Source organism: Poeciliopsis prolifica, unplaced genomic scaffold, assembly GCF_027474105.1.
Source record: "Poeciliopsis prolifica strain line A6 unplaced genomic scaffold, Auburn_PproV2 SCAFFOLD013, whole genome shotgun sequence".
In the NCBI taxonomy this organism is placed as follows: Eukaryota; Metazoa; Chordata; class Actinopteri; order Cyprinodontiformes; family Poeciliidae; genus Poeciliopsis; species Poeciliopsis prolifica.
The window spans coordinates 1,420,927-1,439,553 of record NW_026562388.1 but is presented as its reverse complement, the minus strand read 5'-3'; the positions used below and the strand labels follow the sequence as shown (position 1 = coordinate 1,439,553).

General features: G+C 40.2%; 1 protein-coding gene across 8 annotated transcripts in view; it reads left to right on the top strand.

The window, feature by feature from the left end:
• Positions 1-18,627, top strand: part of dtnbb (dystrobrevin, beta b) — a 34,446-nt gene that overhangs the window by 2,274 nt on the left and 13,545 nt on the right. For 4 of the 8 annotated variants that reach the window (XM_055038952.1, XM_055038954.1, XM_055038957.1 and 1 more), the window contains exons 2-11: positions 696-742; positions 1,713-1,780; positions 1,965-2,045; positions 2,204-2,417; positions 4,617-4,702; positions 4,987-5,141; positions 5,248-5,353; positions 5,993-6,159; positions 7,850-7,974; positions 17,208-17,282. In XM_055038952.1, the coding sequence (XP_054894927.1) occupies positions 1,714-1,780; positions 1,965-2,045; positions 2,204-2,417; positions 4,617-4,702; positions 4,987-5,141; positions 5,248-5,353; positions 5,993-6,159; positions 7,850-7,974; positions 17,208-17,282 (1,076 nt within the window). In that variant the 5' untranslated portion in view covers positions 696-742; position 1,713. The remainder of the gene's footprint in view (positions 1-695; positions 743-1,712; positions 1,781-1,964; positions 2,046-2,203; positions 2,418-4,616; positions 4,703-4,986; positions 5,142-5,247; positions 5,354-5,992; positions 6,160-7,849; positions 7,975-17,207; positions 17,283-18,627) is intronic. The other 4 variants (XM_055038958.1, XM_055038956.1, XM_055038955.1 and 1 more) reach the window with 2 other exon arrangements.

The window sequence follows — 18,627 nt, the reverse complement described above, 5'->3', positions numbered from 1 at the left end:
TTTAGACTTTTTTTTTTCAAAAGTTTCGACGACCATGTCATCGTCGTATCGACTTCCTTCCACCTTCCACCTCTGCACCACTTTGTGTCTGTCCATCAGACAAAAACAAGAGTATTCTGAATCTTGTGTTTGCATTTTGTCCAACACAACTTTCAGCTTCCTACTTCTGACACAGAACGAAGCGTGGAGGTTTTCGCTCAAAACTCATTGCGCTTTGTCGAACCTCGGCACGCTCACCTGACCCGTGAAGCGCGCACATGACCCCCGCCCGGGGACGCACGGCTCTCGTGGTCCTGGCGTCCTCCCTCCGGGGACACCCGGCGCTGGTCGCTAATTGGCCGGCCTTAATGCGCTCTTTGTCCGTCATCGTTAAACAGTTCCCGTGCAGCTCTGTTGGTGTCATTAGCCCACAGGATGCCGGCGTTGCTGAGCAGGATGTCATGGAGAATTATCATTTGTGCGGACCACAGGCGCTGAACGGGTCCCGCAACAAGCGCACCCATGTCTCTCTACATGAGCGGAGAGGGGGCAACGACAGCCCAGATTGAGAGTTAATGAAGCCTTTGAAGGGAAGAAGAAAGGGAGGCTTTAATTACTTTTTTTTTTAACACACTAATACATTTTTGGCGAGATTAAGAAGTTGAAAATCTCCTATATGAAACTTCCACTAATGTTTCTATGTCCTCTCCTTATAGGTTTGACCTTCAAGGCATCACTTTGTGCGAGATCTAATCGTCAGCAGGTAAGCACTTTAGAACCGTCTGGTTCAGGAGTAAAAACAAGAGAAATGAAAATAATTGCAGCTATCCGGGGGATTGCGAAATTTTATGGTAAACTTTAAATGATCTCTCCATTACACTTAGTGTGGAGTTCAGACAAATAGACATAAAAATATGTTATTGAAGAAACCATAGCACCTTAATAACATCTTTCTACATTTTGTGTTTAAACGCAATAAAAACACGTTGTTGGCCTTTTCCCCAGAGCTCAACATTTAGCAAATTTTTCTGTTTTTTCTACAATTATTGAGTGTGTGAAGTTGTTTCCAGAGCCCAGATATATTTTGAAAACTAAAACAAGTTCATCTGCTATTTCTTTCACTGTCTCCAAACTCCGCTTGATGTCCACAAGATGGAACACAAGAAAGGAAAAAAAAATGTTTTCTATTTTTATTTGATTAACCAGTTTCATTGTTAAACTCTCCTAAAAAACAATCACCTTAAAATTGTCTGAATATTGTTAAAAATGTATCTACCTAATTGTCAGCAGTGGATGGACACAATATCATTTACTGGTGAACTATTAATTTATTCTCCAGTGGAAGTTTAAACTCCCCCGCAGGAAGAATAATATCCACGAAGGAGAAACACTGTCGCCTACTTTCGGCCAGATTGACGAGGCCAACTGTTCTCTGATCGCGTGGATTGAAACCAACAAATCCTTTTGAGTTTTGACACAAATCAGTGCAAATACTTTTACATCTAGAAACCCATCCGGCACTAACTTGTGTTGTAAAAAAGTCCTTTCAGGTTGGGGTGAAAAACCTCACAGTTCAGTGGGTGTGAACACGTTTTCCAAGGCATTGTTTCTGTTGCCTTCGAGTCGTAATTTACCAGAGAACTTTATCCATTTAAAAGCCTCCGCTGTGCATGAATGTGGCGCTGCTGACTGAACAGGAAGTGCTGCGTGCTCTTGTGTTTGATGTGCCACAGAATGATCGAGGAAGGCAGCAAACGAGGCAAGGCCATGGTCGAGAAGAGGCAGCTCTTCATGGAAATGAGTGAGTGCAGTCAACTCAGAGAAGTCTCTTTTCTCTATTCATTGTCACTGTTTGACCAGCTTGCTCTCTTACATGCAGTAATCGTGTTGAAATGTGCCTGCATTTAGCCTGTTTGTGATTGGAAAGGTGTTTGGGACTAAGATGGTTAATTCATATATTTTTCCATTATTGTTTTGTTTTTCAGGAGCACAAAACTTTGACGTTATCAGATTGTCAACCTATCGGACTGCCTGCAAACTCCGGTTTGTGCAAAAGCGATGCAACCGTAAGAGAATGCAGATTGTTGATTTTTTATTTTTTCTTGTCTTTTCTTTCTGTCAAATTTTGGCTCTGAAGAGACTTGCGTGGTGATTACAGACATGAGTACGCACTCAGCTGATCAGAGCGTGCGTCCCCGCGCTCTCCCCCCGCTTCTTTTCACAGTCCATCTGGTGGACGTCTGGAACATGATCGAGGCTTTCCGAGACAACGGCCTCAACACGCTGGACCACAACGCCGAGATCAGCGTGTCGCGGCTGGAGACGATTCTGTCTTCCATCTACTACCAGCTCAACAAGCGGCTGCCCACCACCCACCAGATCAACGTGGAGCAGTCCATTGGCCTGCTGCTGAACTTCATGGTGGCCACCTATGACAGGTTGGAAACATGCGGTCAGCACGGGGGACTGACACCACAGTATTGTAGCAGCGAATGAGCAGAGAACATACATTTTAGTAATGTCACAATGCAATGTCAGTTATTTGGCATCGCTTGTAAAGATTAGTAGACGCCCTTAAAATGAATTTCTTGTATATAAATATATTTGACTAGAGCTGCAAAACCAACTTAACCCTTGGAAAAAAGAAATGAAAAATCCTTTTTATTTAGCTGTTAAAAGCACAACAACCTTTAAAGATTGCAATCGTGCCCTTATTTCAGAAACTTCCATGAACCCCTAAGTAAAATAAAATATTTAAAGATGTTTCAGTCAGCTGAATTAACCCGCAGTCATATTTACCTACATTTCACGTTATCAGTGTGTTTGAAGGCACAGCAAATGCATTTATCATTGGTGATAACGTTCTCTATCACAAGATAAACATGTGTTCCTGATTGGATGCCTGCCCTGTCCATTCCTGGACCCATTTAGTTGGTTTACTTATATCTGTGAAGCCATTCTAGTCCTGCTCCATTATTAATTACGCTGCTGCGTGTCTGGGAAACTTTGAGTTAATGGCTGCGATTACAGGAAGCAGCTTTGTTATCTGTCCCTTATGTCCAATCTGAGTTCGGCAGGAGCACTATCGCGCTCTGTGGTACCTCAGGGCCGAAGAGAAAACAAATAAGCTGAAGTAAAACAGCTGAGCATTAAGAATGATGGCAACTTAATTACACAATCCTTTCATACCCCCAAACTAATCCAAGCTAAGTTTTGTGTCTCATTTAGATGCTTTAGATCGTCAAACAGACTTTAATAGCAGACGTAATTGAACCCAAAAGGAAGTTAACAGTAACTATCTCATTTATTAAGGCTTTATGGGAAGAAATAATTGCCTACCTTTGACCTTCTGAAGTCCTGAATTGATTGTGATTCACTTTTACCAGACACACGCAGCCCTGATCACTGCCACACTTGTAGAGTCAGGAAGCGAAGACGGCTTAAACATCTCGAAAAGCCAAACTTTCCTCGTTCAAGAACAGATAAAAGCATAAAAGTTATTGACTTCTTTTAGTCTGGAATGGATTACAAAACCATTTCTGAGGCCTTGAGACTCGAGTGAGTCAACGTGTGAGTCATAGTTCACAAATGAAAAAAGCATGGAAGAGTGGCGAACCTTCCCAGCATTGATCGCAGCTCAAATAGTACATCCAGGACAAAAGAGTGACCACAAAAAACAAGACAAAAGAAAAGGAAAACAATCTGATGTAGTGCAGGGCTCACTTGCTTCATTTATGGTAATTGTTTATGATTCAACAGTTTAAAAGAGACTCGGAGAGTGATGTGGACAAAATGTAAAACCTTAAAAGGCTCTCTCTCATTCATCTGAGAATATCTCGATGATCCTCACGACCTTTTCGACAATATTCTGTAGACTGACATGACACAAGTGAAACCTTTTGGAAGGTGTGCGAACATCACATCTGCTTTACGATGTACAGAAAGAGAAGTCAAACACGGTGGTGGTAGAGTGATGGTCTGGGGCTGCTTTGACCAAATCACTAATTCTGCTCACATTCTTGAAGGAGAATGTGCGACAAGCTGGTGTTGACATTAATAAACTCAAGCACTTTTGGCACGTTTGGTTTATGCAGCAGGACGATGATCCTCCGCACGACGTCTTGGAAGTTTTCAGCGGGGCCTAGTCAAAGCCTAAACTTAAATCCAACAGAGAGGCATCATGGATCAGTAATTATGAGCATTTGGTGCTTTCTCCTGTAATGAAACTCTCATTTTATGTTATCTTTATTTTAGTTTGATGATCTTAGACATTAAATTTGACACTAAAGCATAAACAGAAAAAAATCTTTTGGGAAGAAAATACTTTTTCACAACACTGTATACCTATTTTAGGCTTTACTTCATATTTTTAAATACATTCAAAAGATTAATATAACTGCTATTTATTTGTTTTTCTTCTTCCCCTTCAATTTTTGGTTACTTGTACCACAAGCCTTGATGTCGATGTCGCTATTTCTAATTATTAGTTTGATTTGTTACTCTGATAATGTGCTAAAACATATTTTTTGCTTAAACAAAGAAGTTGTAGCGACCAACCATCAACAGTTTTTAATCACACTGATGTTTTTGCTGACAATATATTTCTTCTTTTTTGTTTTTTCCTCCCTAACATGCAGTGAAAGTCATGGGAAGCTGACCGTTTTCTCAATGAAAGCCATGCTGGCGACGATGTGCGGAGGGAAGATTGTGGACAAGCTGCGCTGTGGGTACAATTTTCACTGACTTAACCGTTTAATGTCTGAGGATTTAGAAATTATTGCAATTGAAGCTTTAGACATCTTCCTTTCCAACTGTTCCTCATGCAGTTTCTTAATTTAAACACAGAGGGGCGCTGTTGCAGCACATACCCTTTATATGCTACTTGAATGAATCATGCATGTATTCAGGTTCTGGTGAAACTATGAAAAAGAGATCATGGAGCATATAAATAAAAAATTCTCCCCTTTCTTTTCTAACAATAAAGTCAAACAATCGCATGTCCCTCAGACGTGTTTTCACAGATCTCAGACTCGAGCGGACTCATGGTGTTCGCAAAGTTCGATCAGTTCCTCAGGGAGGTGCTGAAGCTCCCCACAGCGGTGTTCGAGGGCCCGTCGTTCGGCTACACGGAGCATTCGGTGCGGATGTGCTTCCCTCAACAGGTAGGGAGAGGATAACCAAAAGCTTTATTTATTTATTCATTTATCTCCATTTCTTTATGATTGGGGAGGGGAATTGTTTCATTGACGTGCGCCTGCTTCTCTCTAGAAGAAGATTATGTTGAACACGTTTCTGGACGTGTTGATGGCAGATCCTCCTCCTCAGTGTCTTGTATGGTTGCCACTCATGCACCGACTCGCTAATGTTGAAAACGGTAAGTCGCTACGGTTACGGCGAACGCTGACAGACACAGAAAGTTGCACACCTGCTTGCATGTGGAAAAAGAAGCAAACAATATGAGAACTATAAAGCATAACAATTATGTACATGCAGAAACAAATTTCTCAGGGGAATGAAAGGCCGCAGTGTGTTTTAGACTTTAAAGAAAATAAAAACATCCCCACAACTTGCTGGCAAACATTTTTCCCTTGTAAGTGGAACTAGTAGTTTTTAAATCAATATTAAGGAGTTATGGATTTAAAACAAGGATATATCTTACTGAAAAGTTACTTGTTATTTCAAGTGGACTAAAAACCAGACCAGAAGTGCTTGGTAAGATTTTTGCAGCATAAAATAGTTTCCCCAAAGTTTGCCCATCGACTTTAAGCATTACAAAGTAGAAGTTACTGCTTTGTTGCCAACCTGTTTTGCTTTCCAGTTTCTTGTTTGTTCAAAGTAACACATTAAATGAAAGCACACAATATTTCTATTACTTGTCAAATATTCTGAGGTATTTCAAGAGGAATGGCTGGAAAGGTGGACGGATTCTCACGCACCAATGCACAGAAATAAATGTAAATAAATGTAAAAAAAGATGTAATGACCGAATTTGTTTTTGTGTTTCTCTGAGCAGTCTTCCATCCGGTGGAATGTTCTTATTGCCGGAGCGAGAGCATGATGGGCTTTCGGTACCGGTGCCAGCAGTGCCACGGCTACCAGCTTTGTCAGAGCTGCTTCTGGCGGGGCCACGCCAACGGCCCCCACAGCAACCAGCACCAAATGAAGGAGCACTCGTCCTGGGTAAGGAAACGATCTGCGATCCCTCCTGGGTTTGCGTTGTAATTCTGCCGTCTCTGCGCAAATTAAAAGTCAGAACCTCTCGAAGACGGAGGAGTGATTTTATGACAGAACAGCTGTCAGCATGCGGTTAATGATCTTTCAAAACAATCTACGGGCAGGGCGGCGGAGGCGAGGGGTTTATGAGGTTTAGTTATTTTGGAAAATGAAACTGTATTGATTGCGTTACCGCTTTCCCTTGAAGCTCAATCATGATGTCATAAACTGAAAGCAGGAAAGGGAAATTACCCTGGATCCCAAATCCATTTCCCATTCTGCAGGAAAGAATAAAAGCTCATGTAGCTTCGGGACTGGAACACCATGATTGAAAGCATTAGACACAAAACACAAGTCTGATATGCCAAAACTGGGGTTTTTTTTTGCCACTTATTATAGGATACGTAGATGCATCTGTGCTGGATGTGGTCCTGAAAAGTGAAAAAGTCTCAATTTAAATGAGTCTGAAGCATCTAAGTTGCATTTAGGTACTGCCTCTCCTACACTGGCAGGTTTCCTATTGTAGAATGCCTCTTTTTCTATAGAAATAAATATTTATGGCAAAATCCAATTATGTTTTTATCCCTAAAAGCCTCAAGGTGCTCCGTGTACACAATACAGTTTATATTTTTATCATTGCGTCAAACCAATTTATTGTAAAATTGACTTTAAAGGCATTTCTATTCAGACTGTACAGGTCACTTCAAGAAAGTTTAGTATTTTGGTTAAATAACTTATTAGACGGAAATAAAATAAAGGAAAACCCGATTTCAATGGAGGAGTTTTTATGTCTCCAGATTTGATGGATATTGGTAAAAAGTTTAAATGAATCGTAACCGCAGGTGTGAAACAACACACACTGCAGATTCTACCAGCTTCTGGAAATGGAAAGATTAAAAGTTCTATTAAAAAAAAAAAAAAACTGAGTGCGATAAAATAAATGAAGATATGTGCAACATGCATCAAAAAGACAAGAAAGACGTGTACTTCCTGTAGTGTGTGTTAAAAGGAATGATAAGGTTTGAGGGATTAAGTTCTTTTGTAAACATATGTGGATGCATAAAGTGTCTCTGTGTTCATGGTTGCAGATTTAACAGCAGGAGATACAAAAATGTACATTTGGTGACGAGCAGCTCACTAGATTAGCTTCCAGAGTTCCTCATCAATACTGCAAAAACACAACATTTTACCAAGTAATTTTGATCTGGTTTCTAGTTCAAACATCTTAAAATAAAATAAAATAACAAAAACTAACAAGTAACTTCAGCAAGATGTAGGAGGAGCTTGTTTTCAGTCAGTAATTCCTCAATTGTTTGTGAAAAAGTACATGTTCCACTGGCAGATTATTTCACTTAGGACAAAGGAAAAACATGTTTTTATAAGTGAATTAATTTGCCTGTACTTTTCCATCAATATTAAGAAGTTATTGACTAAAAACAAGCTCCTATAGCTTGCTGAAAAGTTACTTGTAAATAAGATTTAATCTAGAAACCAGATTAAAATTACTTGGTACGATTTTTATGTTTGAGCATTTTTAGAGAGTGCACATACCTCTCAGACGTAAATGATTTGTGAAACAGCTTAAGTTTGAGCGTACAACATCATAATCAACCGATCAGGCGAGAGGTGACACTGTTTTTCCTGCCCGCTATCACAGAAGTCTCCGGCCAAAAAGCTGAGCCATGCGATCAGCAAATCTCTGGGCTGCGTCCCCATCGGAGAGCCGCCGCACCCCGTGTTCCCCGAGCAGGCCGAGAGACCTCAGGAGCTCACCCATACTGTGTAAGTGCTTCTCCCAACATGTCGATGAACAGCACAGTAGGAATCAATGTTCTTATGACACGGAATCCATTTCCATCATGTAACATTTTCCATCGTTTCGCTACGCGATCATCACACGACTTATGGCATCTCGACTCACTAAGACATCCAGTCCGGGTTTTTCTTTTTTTTATAACGGGAACATGTGTGATGCTGCGCAGGATGCTAACAACTCAGTCACCTTCATCAATCTGTTGGCAATGAGACCAGGACGGTGCCGTCCGTCTCACATTCCAGCGTCCTGGAAGTCGTTACAGGAAGTGCATTACATTCTGCTGCCGTCTTAAACTCTGCACACTCGTCTGCATCGCGGCTGAAAAACCAGAGAGTTTCCGTAGTCAGTCGCACTGCTGCTGGGAGTCAGCGCACATCGCTGAGTTCCCCTTCATGTTTTATTTCTGTGTTGTTTCTCTGCGACTCTTTTGCTTCCCATATAGAAAAGTTAAAGCAACTAATGAATTGTAAACAATTAATCTATTGATTATTCTGACAGTTAATCCATTAATCTGACTTAAAAAGTACCTTTAAAATTCTGTGGACTTTTCATTTAGGATTTTATATCTATCTATCTATCTATCTATCTATCTATCTAGATAGATAGATAGATAGATAGATAGATAGATAGATAGATAGATAGATAGATAGATAGATAGATAGATAGATAGATAGATAGATAGATAGATAGATAGATAGATAGATAGATAGATAGATAGATAGATAGATAGATAGATAGATAGATAGATAGATATATAGATATATATATGCACATTTTTGGGTTAACTACTGTATGTTGTTCTTTCTCCAGTTAACAATTAGTCGGTTACTAAATTAGTTGATTCATTCATTTTAATAATCGATTCATCACGATTAATCCAATTAATCATTTCAGCCCTAAATTTAAGATTACAACTTTAAAGACGTGACAAATGGGTTTCCGAACACCAGGCACAAACCGGAAATAGCTCAACTTTCCGACCTGACTTTTCAACATTTCCGATCGCTTTTTGCCGTAACAGGAACCTCCTTCACACGCGGTGCACGGCTATCAATCTAAGCTGTCTTTTTATGCCTCTGCTCCAAGCAAATGTCAGTGAGTAATTGATTGAGAGTTGCATTTTAGGAGAGCGTAGCTCAGTAAATGCAAGGGAGACAGACAGACAGAATGATACATTCCTTTCTGTTTTCCCGTTCTCTGGCGTGATGGATACTATCAGCTCCAAATGAGTTCTCACTCCCAGGCTCCTCCCACTGGCAGGAAGTTTTCTCATTTTTTTTTCTGCACTGTTGAAATGTATGCATTCAAGATGGATATGACATTTGCATACATTTACAATTCATCATGTCGACCTGAGGGTTTTTTGTACATAGAGACGAGGCGATTGGATTAGGTTGTTCCATGTAGGCTGTGCAGCATGAAATTACATCACACAAGAAGATTAATAACGATAAAAAGAAATACGATTTGCGGCCGAGACAATGTCGGATTAAATCTTCCCAGTGCCCTCAGCACACATTTATCTATTCTGTTCCCGGTTATTGAGCTTTTCTCTTTTTTTTTTATGATGTTTGTTTTTTACAGGATTCGCCCTAAAAGAGTAAATCCTGCCACAGAGTCCTAAATGCCCCTCAGCATATGTTTTTCTTTATCTAAATTGTTGTTTTTCTTGATGAATTACATAGTCACACTGATACCTGAATAAGATATTTGAAGCTTCGTATATCAACCTGATAATTAGGAAGCAACTTTAACTACACACACCCTGCAATTTGCAATTTGAACTTTTTAATTCAGTTCAAATAGCAAAATCTGCTGTTTTGTTTTTCTCCGAAGGACACTTCAGTTGTAGATGACATTTTATCTTTATATATGTGGAGCGAGTGGGTATTTACTGACTTTTAGAAAAAAAGGATGTGACAGTTGCCCGTTGTTACTCGTGTCTCGATCCTTTTGCCTCTGTGCCTCGATCTGGAGCGGGTGGGGGGGAACCTCTGCTTTTCTTTTGATTATAAATAAGATATTGTTGACTGCAAGAAAATGTATATTTGCATATGTACCCGAGGATGAATGAGTCAGTCATGCAGCCAAAGAAAATATGTTTAGTCTCTTTTTTTAACATTTTATCCTATTTTACAAGCGAGCATAATTTCACGAGTCCTCATATGTGAAACGCTGTCACATCCTTTTAACCTCCTCCTTGAAAATGTTTTCTTTGTATCTATCACAAGATCCTATAGAAAATATATCAGTAATTAAGTAGTAACCAACCTGATATAAAGCTGATGACAAAATCAGCAACAAATATGCTGAAATATTTGGAAGTGCTCCAGTCAATGCATGTGTGTTTTGTTTAACTTTCAACTTCTTGTTTGATATTCTTAAAAGAAACATTGACAGTCTTTGCAGAGCATAGAGAAGGTCATTTGGGGTGAATCACAAACACAATGTGTTTCCCATTGTGTTTGGTATGGGTGACATTATGCATTAAACTCACATTGTGAGATTGTGTGGAGCAGCGTAGTCACTGCAGTGGTTGCTAATCTGCCACGTGTGGCTCAGCTACGCCTGCTTCGTGTTGCTGATCTGAGAATTACAAAGGAGCAGCTACGCTGCAAATTAATCGTGCGCTCACCAGGAGGCCATCAAGGTAATTTAATATTACTTTCTCGGTGGAAAAAGTGACATTACACTGCTCTGCCTGCAACCAAAAAGTACTTAACCAAGCAGCTGAGACAAAAACATCACGAGCCACATGCTAATAAATACAGCACCACGATCGAGGGGGAACGTTTAGTTATTGGCAGCTGATTCCTCCACCCAGAAAGACATAACAGTCAAACAGGAGCAGATGTAGCACCTCTGGAAAAAAAACCTGAAGAAAAAACATAAAGATAACGTCTTAAACAACAGCAGCGAGATGTAGAAGAAGAAAGTAGTAGAGTGAGGAAAAAGTGGTCAGTTTGTCCTCCAGTAGCAAAGTTTTGGATCATCTGAAGGCTTTTATCTACATTTTGTGGACGTCTTGATAATCATTCAGTCTTGAAGTAACAAACTACGGACTGGTGTTTCCCCTGTTGTATCCTGGAGGAGAAGATAGAGAGCTGACACATTTTAAAGTATTAGTGGGTGAATGGATAAGTAATCTCCATATCATTCATGACTCCTGAATCCTTTTCCTCCTACCTCGTTTGCTGAATCGTACTGATCCCAATAAGAGTAACAGTAGCAGCAACTACCGCCCGTCTTTGCCAAGTTGGATAAACATTGTCTTCGCTGAGCTGTCATTTCATATTATAAGTCCCCAACATATCTCAGGTGTGTGTGTGTGAGTCTCATCTTCACAGATGAGACTCAACTCATCTGTGAAGATTAATATTAGCTAGAGGCCAGTTGTGGCACTTTAAGCAATCTCCAAATTGATATCTGATTGAAACCGTTAAAGGAAAACTTATATATGTACAAGTTTGTGTGTGTGTGTGTGTGTGTGTGTGTGTGTGTATGTGTGTGTGTGTGTGTGTGTGTGTGTGTGTGTGTGTGTGTGTGTGTGTGTGTGTGTGTGTGTGTGTGTGTGTGTGTGTGTGTGTGTGTGTGTGTGTGTGTGTGTGTGTGTGTGTGTGTGTGTAGCGCTGAGAAAGCCTGTGTCAGAACGCATGGCAGAATCAGGCTATAGCGTCAGGTTTGATCAGCCCACCCAAATCGAACGGACAGATGCTCCCCTGCTGTCCAAACCCTCACAACGCCCTCTGACAAAGTGCTGCTGTTCTCGTACTATTTTGAAATATTTACCGGCGTGTGGAGCGACGCCTGACCGAGAACTGGGCTGTGAATTTTTCCTCCTGTCTCAAAGTGTCGGGTAGATTCTTGGGGATTTGTTGTTTAGAAGAGGTTGCATCGGTTTGGGAACCACCGTTTGTCTGAAAAACTTCCTCTCACAGATAGAGCCAGCTCCGCTTCTGTCAAAGTGACTTACGCAGGCGTTGTCTGTACTTTGCATTCAGATTTAATACATGCCGTAGTGTCAAATCGTGTGGCACCTTCCATATTCAGAAAGTACATTTCTCTCCGCTATAAATTCTTTACAAATTCATACAATTTTTAAAGCGTATGTCCCTGCTTTACAATTTGAAGTTATCTCCTGGGCAATGCAAAAATACGTCGGCGTCATTAAAACCAAGATATGAGGCGTGTAATTGGTCATCCTGAGATTTTCAGGATTAAGTTTTCATAATGGTGGTCTTGAAATTTTGGAGGCTGACGCTAAGGCCAAGTCATTTCAAGATTTCTAGTGTCTTGAAACAGTTTGAATCACAAATTCATCAACCAATGAAATTTCATCATATTTGCATTGAACAATCATTTACAAAGACTCAAATTACTGATTAGAACTGGAATGGAGATAATCAGTAACAATAAATCAATAACAATATATATTGATATAGACACATATGGTAATATCGATAGATAGATTTTCAATCATTTTACTGAACTCAGATTCAGAACCGCACAGCATTCTGGGAGATGTAGGCAGAGGAAGAGCTTTAGCTACACAACCTCTCATGGCTAGCTCAGCTAGCTGTGCGGCATCAGCTGACTCGCTCTTTGGTTACCTAGAAACAACCTGCGTAAGGTTTCGCCACAGTGCCTCACAACTACTTACGACTAAAAACCACCGACCTGAAGCGAAAACTGTGAATGAACCAAGAAACGTCACTTCACTAGTTTGGAAGTATTTCAAATATTGAAAACAAAACAAAAAAAAAACTCAATAATTATCGATATCGACCGATATGAAACAATAATATCGTGGTAGGTTTTTCAGCCATATCGTTCAGCCCCAGTGACAATAACTCCCATTCACTCTGCCATTCTTGTGCTACTTTCCTTTAACATGTTATTTATGTTTGTCGCCTTTTGCCTCATTTCCTACTCTTAAGTGAATCACACATCATTCTCGCTGCCATATTTGAATCTGCACAGTTATGGTGACCTAATTCTGCAGCAGTGGTTGTTGATGCGTCACGTGTTGGAGCATGTTTTTATGATCCCGTCACTTTGATTCGGTCTCATAACGTGGGGATCACTCACTGTGTCCTGAATGTGTGATAACTTTGACGTCAGTTGCTTGATGGTACTTGGATTGACAGAGCCAGGATGTGACCACTGTTTTCCTTCCGCTCTAGGTGAAAATATTTGAACTTAGTGTCTCACAGTCTAATGCAGCAGATAATTTGAATAGCATAAGGAGCTGGTGCTTTGACTTCTTTCAAGGCTTCTGTGACAGACAACAGAGTCACTTTAGTGGCGAGGCCACCTTTGAACCCAGATTGTTTTGTGTCAAGGAGGTTGGCAGTATTACTGTGATCTGTTCACAGACCACCCCTCCACTGGTTTTGGATGAAAGCAGGAGAGACTGGTCGGTAGTTCTCCATGGGTCTGAAGGAGAATATAATAGTCCCAGCATGTTTGAATCCGGTGGGAAATATACCTAATGTCAGTGAAGCATTAATTACATGTGAGACTGCTGCAGTTGCTATTGACAGGAGTAGATTAGTAGGAACAAGACATGTAGTATGATTACATGTCACACTTTCCTCAGTCAGTGGGCAAAATGAATAAAAGCAGCAGTTAGACACTTTTGATTAGGGAAGGTTTGGTTAGTTTGGTAAACTCTTTTCTTGCATCTGAATCTGTGCGTGGCACAGGGTTAAGTAGGCTTTTTTAAATTTTAAGAAAATAATTTCTGGGTGTCCAGAGAATGATGACAACATAGCAAAGCAGCTTGTAAGATCTGCAGGACTTTTTTGCTTTGCAGCTCGAACATTGTCACACAGTGACCAGAGGGTGTCATTGAGCCAACAGTGGGACTGGAGGATTGAGTGGGTTTGGTGGGTTGAAGACAGAGCTCAGGCAAGAGCTCAATGACTCTTTGGCATCAGTAACATTGAGGGAGGAGAATGTGCCAGAGGTTGAAAGAGCATGGGGTCGAAGCAGGATCTTCTCAGGAGACCCCTCAGACATCCATAAAATAGTCATCAGAAAAGTGCTAAATGAGATTTATCTCTTTGGTAAACTTTGTGAGTTGGAAGACTGTGGACCAGTTGTAGCTCAAACACGTGAAGTGATGGCTCAAAATTTGATGAGTCATGATTGCCGAGGTGGAAACTCACATCATCAAGAACAAGGGACAGAAGAGAGCAAAGGGTCTACTTCTTCTAGAAAGTCATTGAGTTATCCTGGTGGGTGATATATGACATACGATAAACAATTTTGACCTGCGCGAGACGGGATGGTGGTCCAAGCTGACCTATTCAGTTATGGGTGTCAGTTGGTCGTATTTCCTTTTGTTGGAAATTAGCAGGCCCATTACACCACCTTCCCAAATGTACTAGAAGGATGGGAGAATGTGTGGTACGTCATATCTTTGGTGGAAATATGCCAAAACATTGTGGTGCTGAGTTTTGTCAGGTGTTTAAAGAATAGCATTCATTAAGCAGTTAGTATCTGTCATATTTTCTGATGACAAAGCACCACCCTTCCCCTTCTAGTGATTTTGCTGTCAACGCTGGGGGCGAAGGGGCAAGAAGGCACGGAGCTGAATTAATACCTTTAATTCTGTGCTCTTAATTGCCTTGGCTGATGGCTCTTTTATTCAGGAAATTTGTTTCCTATTACTTCATTCAACCTTGTCTTGATAAATGAGTCATCAATACCAACGCTTCTTCAGAAGACATATTAAGCCTCCATTGGTGAAAATGATCAAGATATTAACTAAATCACAAAACATAAAGACACAACAGAAAGTGATTTTCCTACAAAACACTTAGACAATTGTTATCTCATTTCACATGATAACCACAGAATAAATGACAACAAACCACATAACTTAGCAATCTGGCACTCAATTGTTCATTTGGCTCAGACTCCTGGTTCCATGTCTTATATATCACTGGAAGCCATTTTGCTGCTCTGTTCACAGCTGAGATGTATTCCTCTGGTTATGTTGTTTAAATCTTATTCCTGGCCAAAAATGCACAAAGCAATAAAAAAATGTGCATTCTGGTTTTGAAAGACCTTAGCAGAGTTGCAATGTTAGTTTATTTAGTCAGTCAACAGTGTTCGTGGCTCAGAGCACCCAAAAATAAACTTAATCTCCCACCGCTATCAAAGTTTTCCTTTACAGATTAGATACTAACTCCTTCAAAATATTCTTCTGATCTAGCCCATTAGTTTCCGCTGTCTCGCTGTGCCACATGTAATGAATATATTGTACTGTTTGTCATTTGGGAGAAACGGGCCTTAGCGCATTGCAGGCTTTGATCTTTTTTATTGCCTGAAAGCTGACCTCTGAGACACCGGATGGAGGTCTGGGCTGGACGTCCTCAATCAACTTCATGAGCCATTATGCGAGAGAGTTGCGCTACATTATAGATTTGACTTATTTTAGATAAAAGTACTGACACCCAAATATAAAAATGTGCTGTTTCTTTTTATTACTGGACCCTGTTGCTACACATGTGTTGCATTAATAGATTCAAAAAGGGGCTGGAGATTATTTTTAGAAATCTCACGCTGAGGAGCTTTGATTTATGTAACTCGCTGAAGGTGAAGGGAGGAGTTAAGATATGTAAATGTAAATATGCTCGCAACCATAGTTGGCACAATTTTAAATCAGACCCATTTTGTATTTTTTTCATTTTTATTTTTGACCTATTAGCATTTTGGCTAAGCTAACGCAAATTACATTTCCCCATTTTGCAGCTTGTCTGCATGTAGCGAGGCGAAAAGACAGAGTCAGAGCCGAGCCTCAGAGAGGGAAAAGGAGCGTGAGTGAGACAGAAAATCTACGTCGTCACAAAGTCATGTGACTGCTGAGTTTCCTTGGAGACAGCAGCAGTGTAGTACATTGAGATGCTCGCCTGCTCAGTTGAGGACAGATTAGGCATCTGGCAGCAGCAGCAGCAGCAGCAGCAGCAGTGGTTGGATGTGTTTTGCCACCGAGGCAGGTGCTCTCTCTCCCCGCAGAGGTAAGTCAGACCTCGTCCTTTGACCCCAGCTGGTTTTCAGGCGACTTGATGACCGATAAACCTTATTTTCATGCGACTGTTTTCCATAATGCTTGCTTGTTTGTTTGTTTTCTTCATGGAGGACAGAAATAGTATGGTTGAACACTCACACTTTTACTTTTGCTCTCCTGATGCAAAAATAGTGGAAAGTTGGAGCAAATGGCTTTGATGAAAGAATAGAGCAGATGACTTACTCGTGTGTTTTTCTATTGTGCAATATCAAGTACTTAAACAGAAAATATTAAACGGAGATGATCCTATTTAAATGTTGTTGTTTTTTTATTTCTGTTTTGTTTTTAAAGTAGAATAATGGGGGGAAAAAACCCCTGCATGATGCTATTAACAACAGTATTCTCATATATCAATAAATTTACGTGTAGACGAGTCAGGGCAGAGGAGTTCTCCACAGTGCTCTGCCTTCTGTGTCATAGCGAGAGATGTAAATAAAGTGAAACAGTATCGAGGCTAATAACTACAAGCTGCAGATTCAGAGGATGCAAATCAGACATGTGCAGACCTCCGTGTGTTTGTGAGCGGCTGCTGTTTTCAGAGGGATGTTTTGATCCGTTAATGAGACTCCGTGCCCTGAGAGTTCGAGTCCCGACACGAATCCAGACACCATATGGGCCGCATTGCTTTGTTTACTCTCTCAAATTACCTCCCGCAATGTCACCTTCCTCCGTTTTATTGGTGGCGGGTTTTTTTTTTGTTTTTTGTTTTCTGACTTGTGGTTTAATTAGAATCCTTGTTGGTTGTGTTGGGCCTGTTGTTTGTTTTGACTTGTGGTTTAATTAGAATCCTTGTTGGTTGTTGTCGCTCTTGCACTTGTTAATTAGAGTTGGGCTAATTGCCTAAAAACATCTAAATCAATTGCTGGAAAGTTGATTATATCACAGTAGCTCCACCGTGCTGCCCTTTTTTTATTTCTTTTTTCAGTGCACCACATTCTGTGCGTTTTAATGATTCCTCTTCCTGCCTCAGCTCTTACTTACTGCTGGACGAAGCTGAAGTTAGAATAGCTTGATTTATGATTATTAATAAAAATGGAAATTGTTCACCTCCCATTCCTGGTGTCAAGCAGCACAGAGCTCTGCGGCGTAGCATTAAAAACCTCTAATCTTGTCTTGTTTTAGTCAGCCGAAAGCAGCGACCAACAACATGAATGACACAATGCTCATGTCCTCTGGTGCACCCACTCCCACCAAAAGGTAAGCTTTTTGAAGATACGACTGTCATCTCCCCCATGATTGACTGTACAAGGACCAGATTTAAGGTACTCCAAAGTTTTTGGAGAATTTCAAACCTGATCAAATATTATGTTGTCCCGTTCCTGTGATCCTTTCACTGCAGTGCCAGACCAGAGTTTTCTCTCTCAGTATGCCTTAAAGAAACATAGCATCCCGCTGCCTTAACCAGCCAACTGGCTAAAGAAGACTTAGCCACAAATGAGGAAAACATTTTTAAAAAGTCTCTGTTTATTTCCAGAGAAATCTCTCATTTTAGAGAGATTTCTCTGGAATAAGAAAGAATGCCAGAAATAACAGTTCTGGCATTGACAACGTCACTTATTGAGATAACTAGATATATTAAATCACAATTGACAATCTAGGAGATTATCTGTTAAGCTAGTTAGTTTCGGCTAGTTAGCCACTGGATGCATATGACAGTGTTGCAAAGGCATACGATCCAACTTAAATGTATTTTCTTGGGATATTATGTGATAGATCAACACAAAACAGCACGTAATTGTAAATTTAATAGTAATATTGAATGGTTTAACATTATTACAGAAAAAAATAATAATAAAATGTGTCAAACATAGAGCATTTTGAACACGTGATCCCCAAGCTAAAAGATGGTAATGGCAGCATTATGCTATGGGGATTTTATTTTTTTATCAATTTTTTTTTCTGTTTTACTTGCTATAGAAAAAATTACTAAAATGTGTGGCAAAAGACACAACGGCGTCAGGATGGCTGTTTTTTTTATGTCAATTTATGTCGCAATGCACGACATCATGTCCCAAAAAATCTTATTGAAAATAAAGTTTGTGATTGTATTGTGAGAAAAAGTCAAATGTTCAAGGGTTATTATGAATACCTCTGTGGCACTGTATCAACTTTTTATGAATGCTTGAACTGATCAGCAAAATTGTGTGGTAACGTGCTCATAAAAGCAAGCGAGTATAAAGTTTTGCTTAATTTTATATCAGAATGCCAAAGTCGATATCATGTTTTTGAAGCAGTGGGAAAATTCAGCACTGCGTCTTATTTTTTTGTCAAATTTTAGTGTCGATGGTATCGAACCATCATTTTTTTGTTTTGTTTTGTTTTACTCACAGTTACTATAAAAAACACGATCGCAGTCCTGGCCCTGAGACGACAAATTACCTCCATATATTGCCCAAAAAAATCCACATAAATCCTTTTTAATCTCTCCTGATTTGAGGCCGCGCTTGAAATAGACGACAGATTGTCTCTGATCAGAATAAAAACGGCGAATCATACCCCCCTTTGCACGTATTTTTGCCTCTGTGCAGCGTGACCTTCCGGG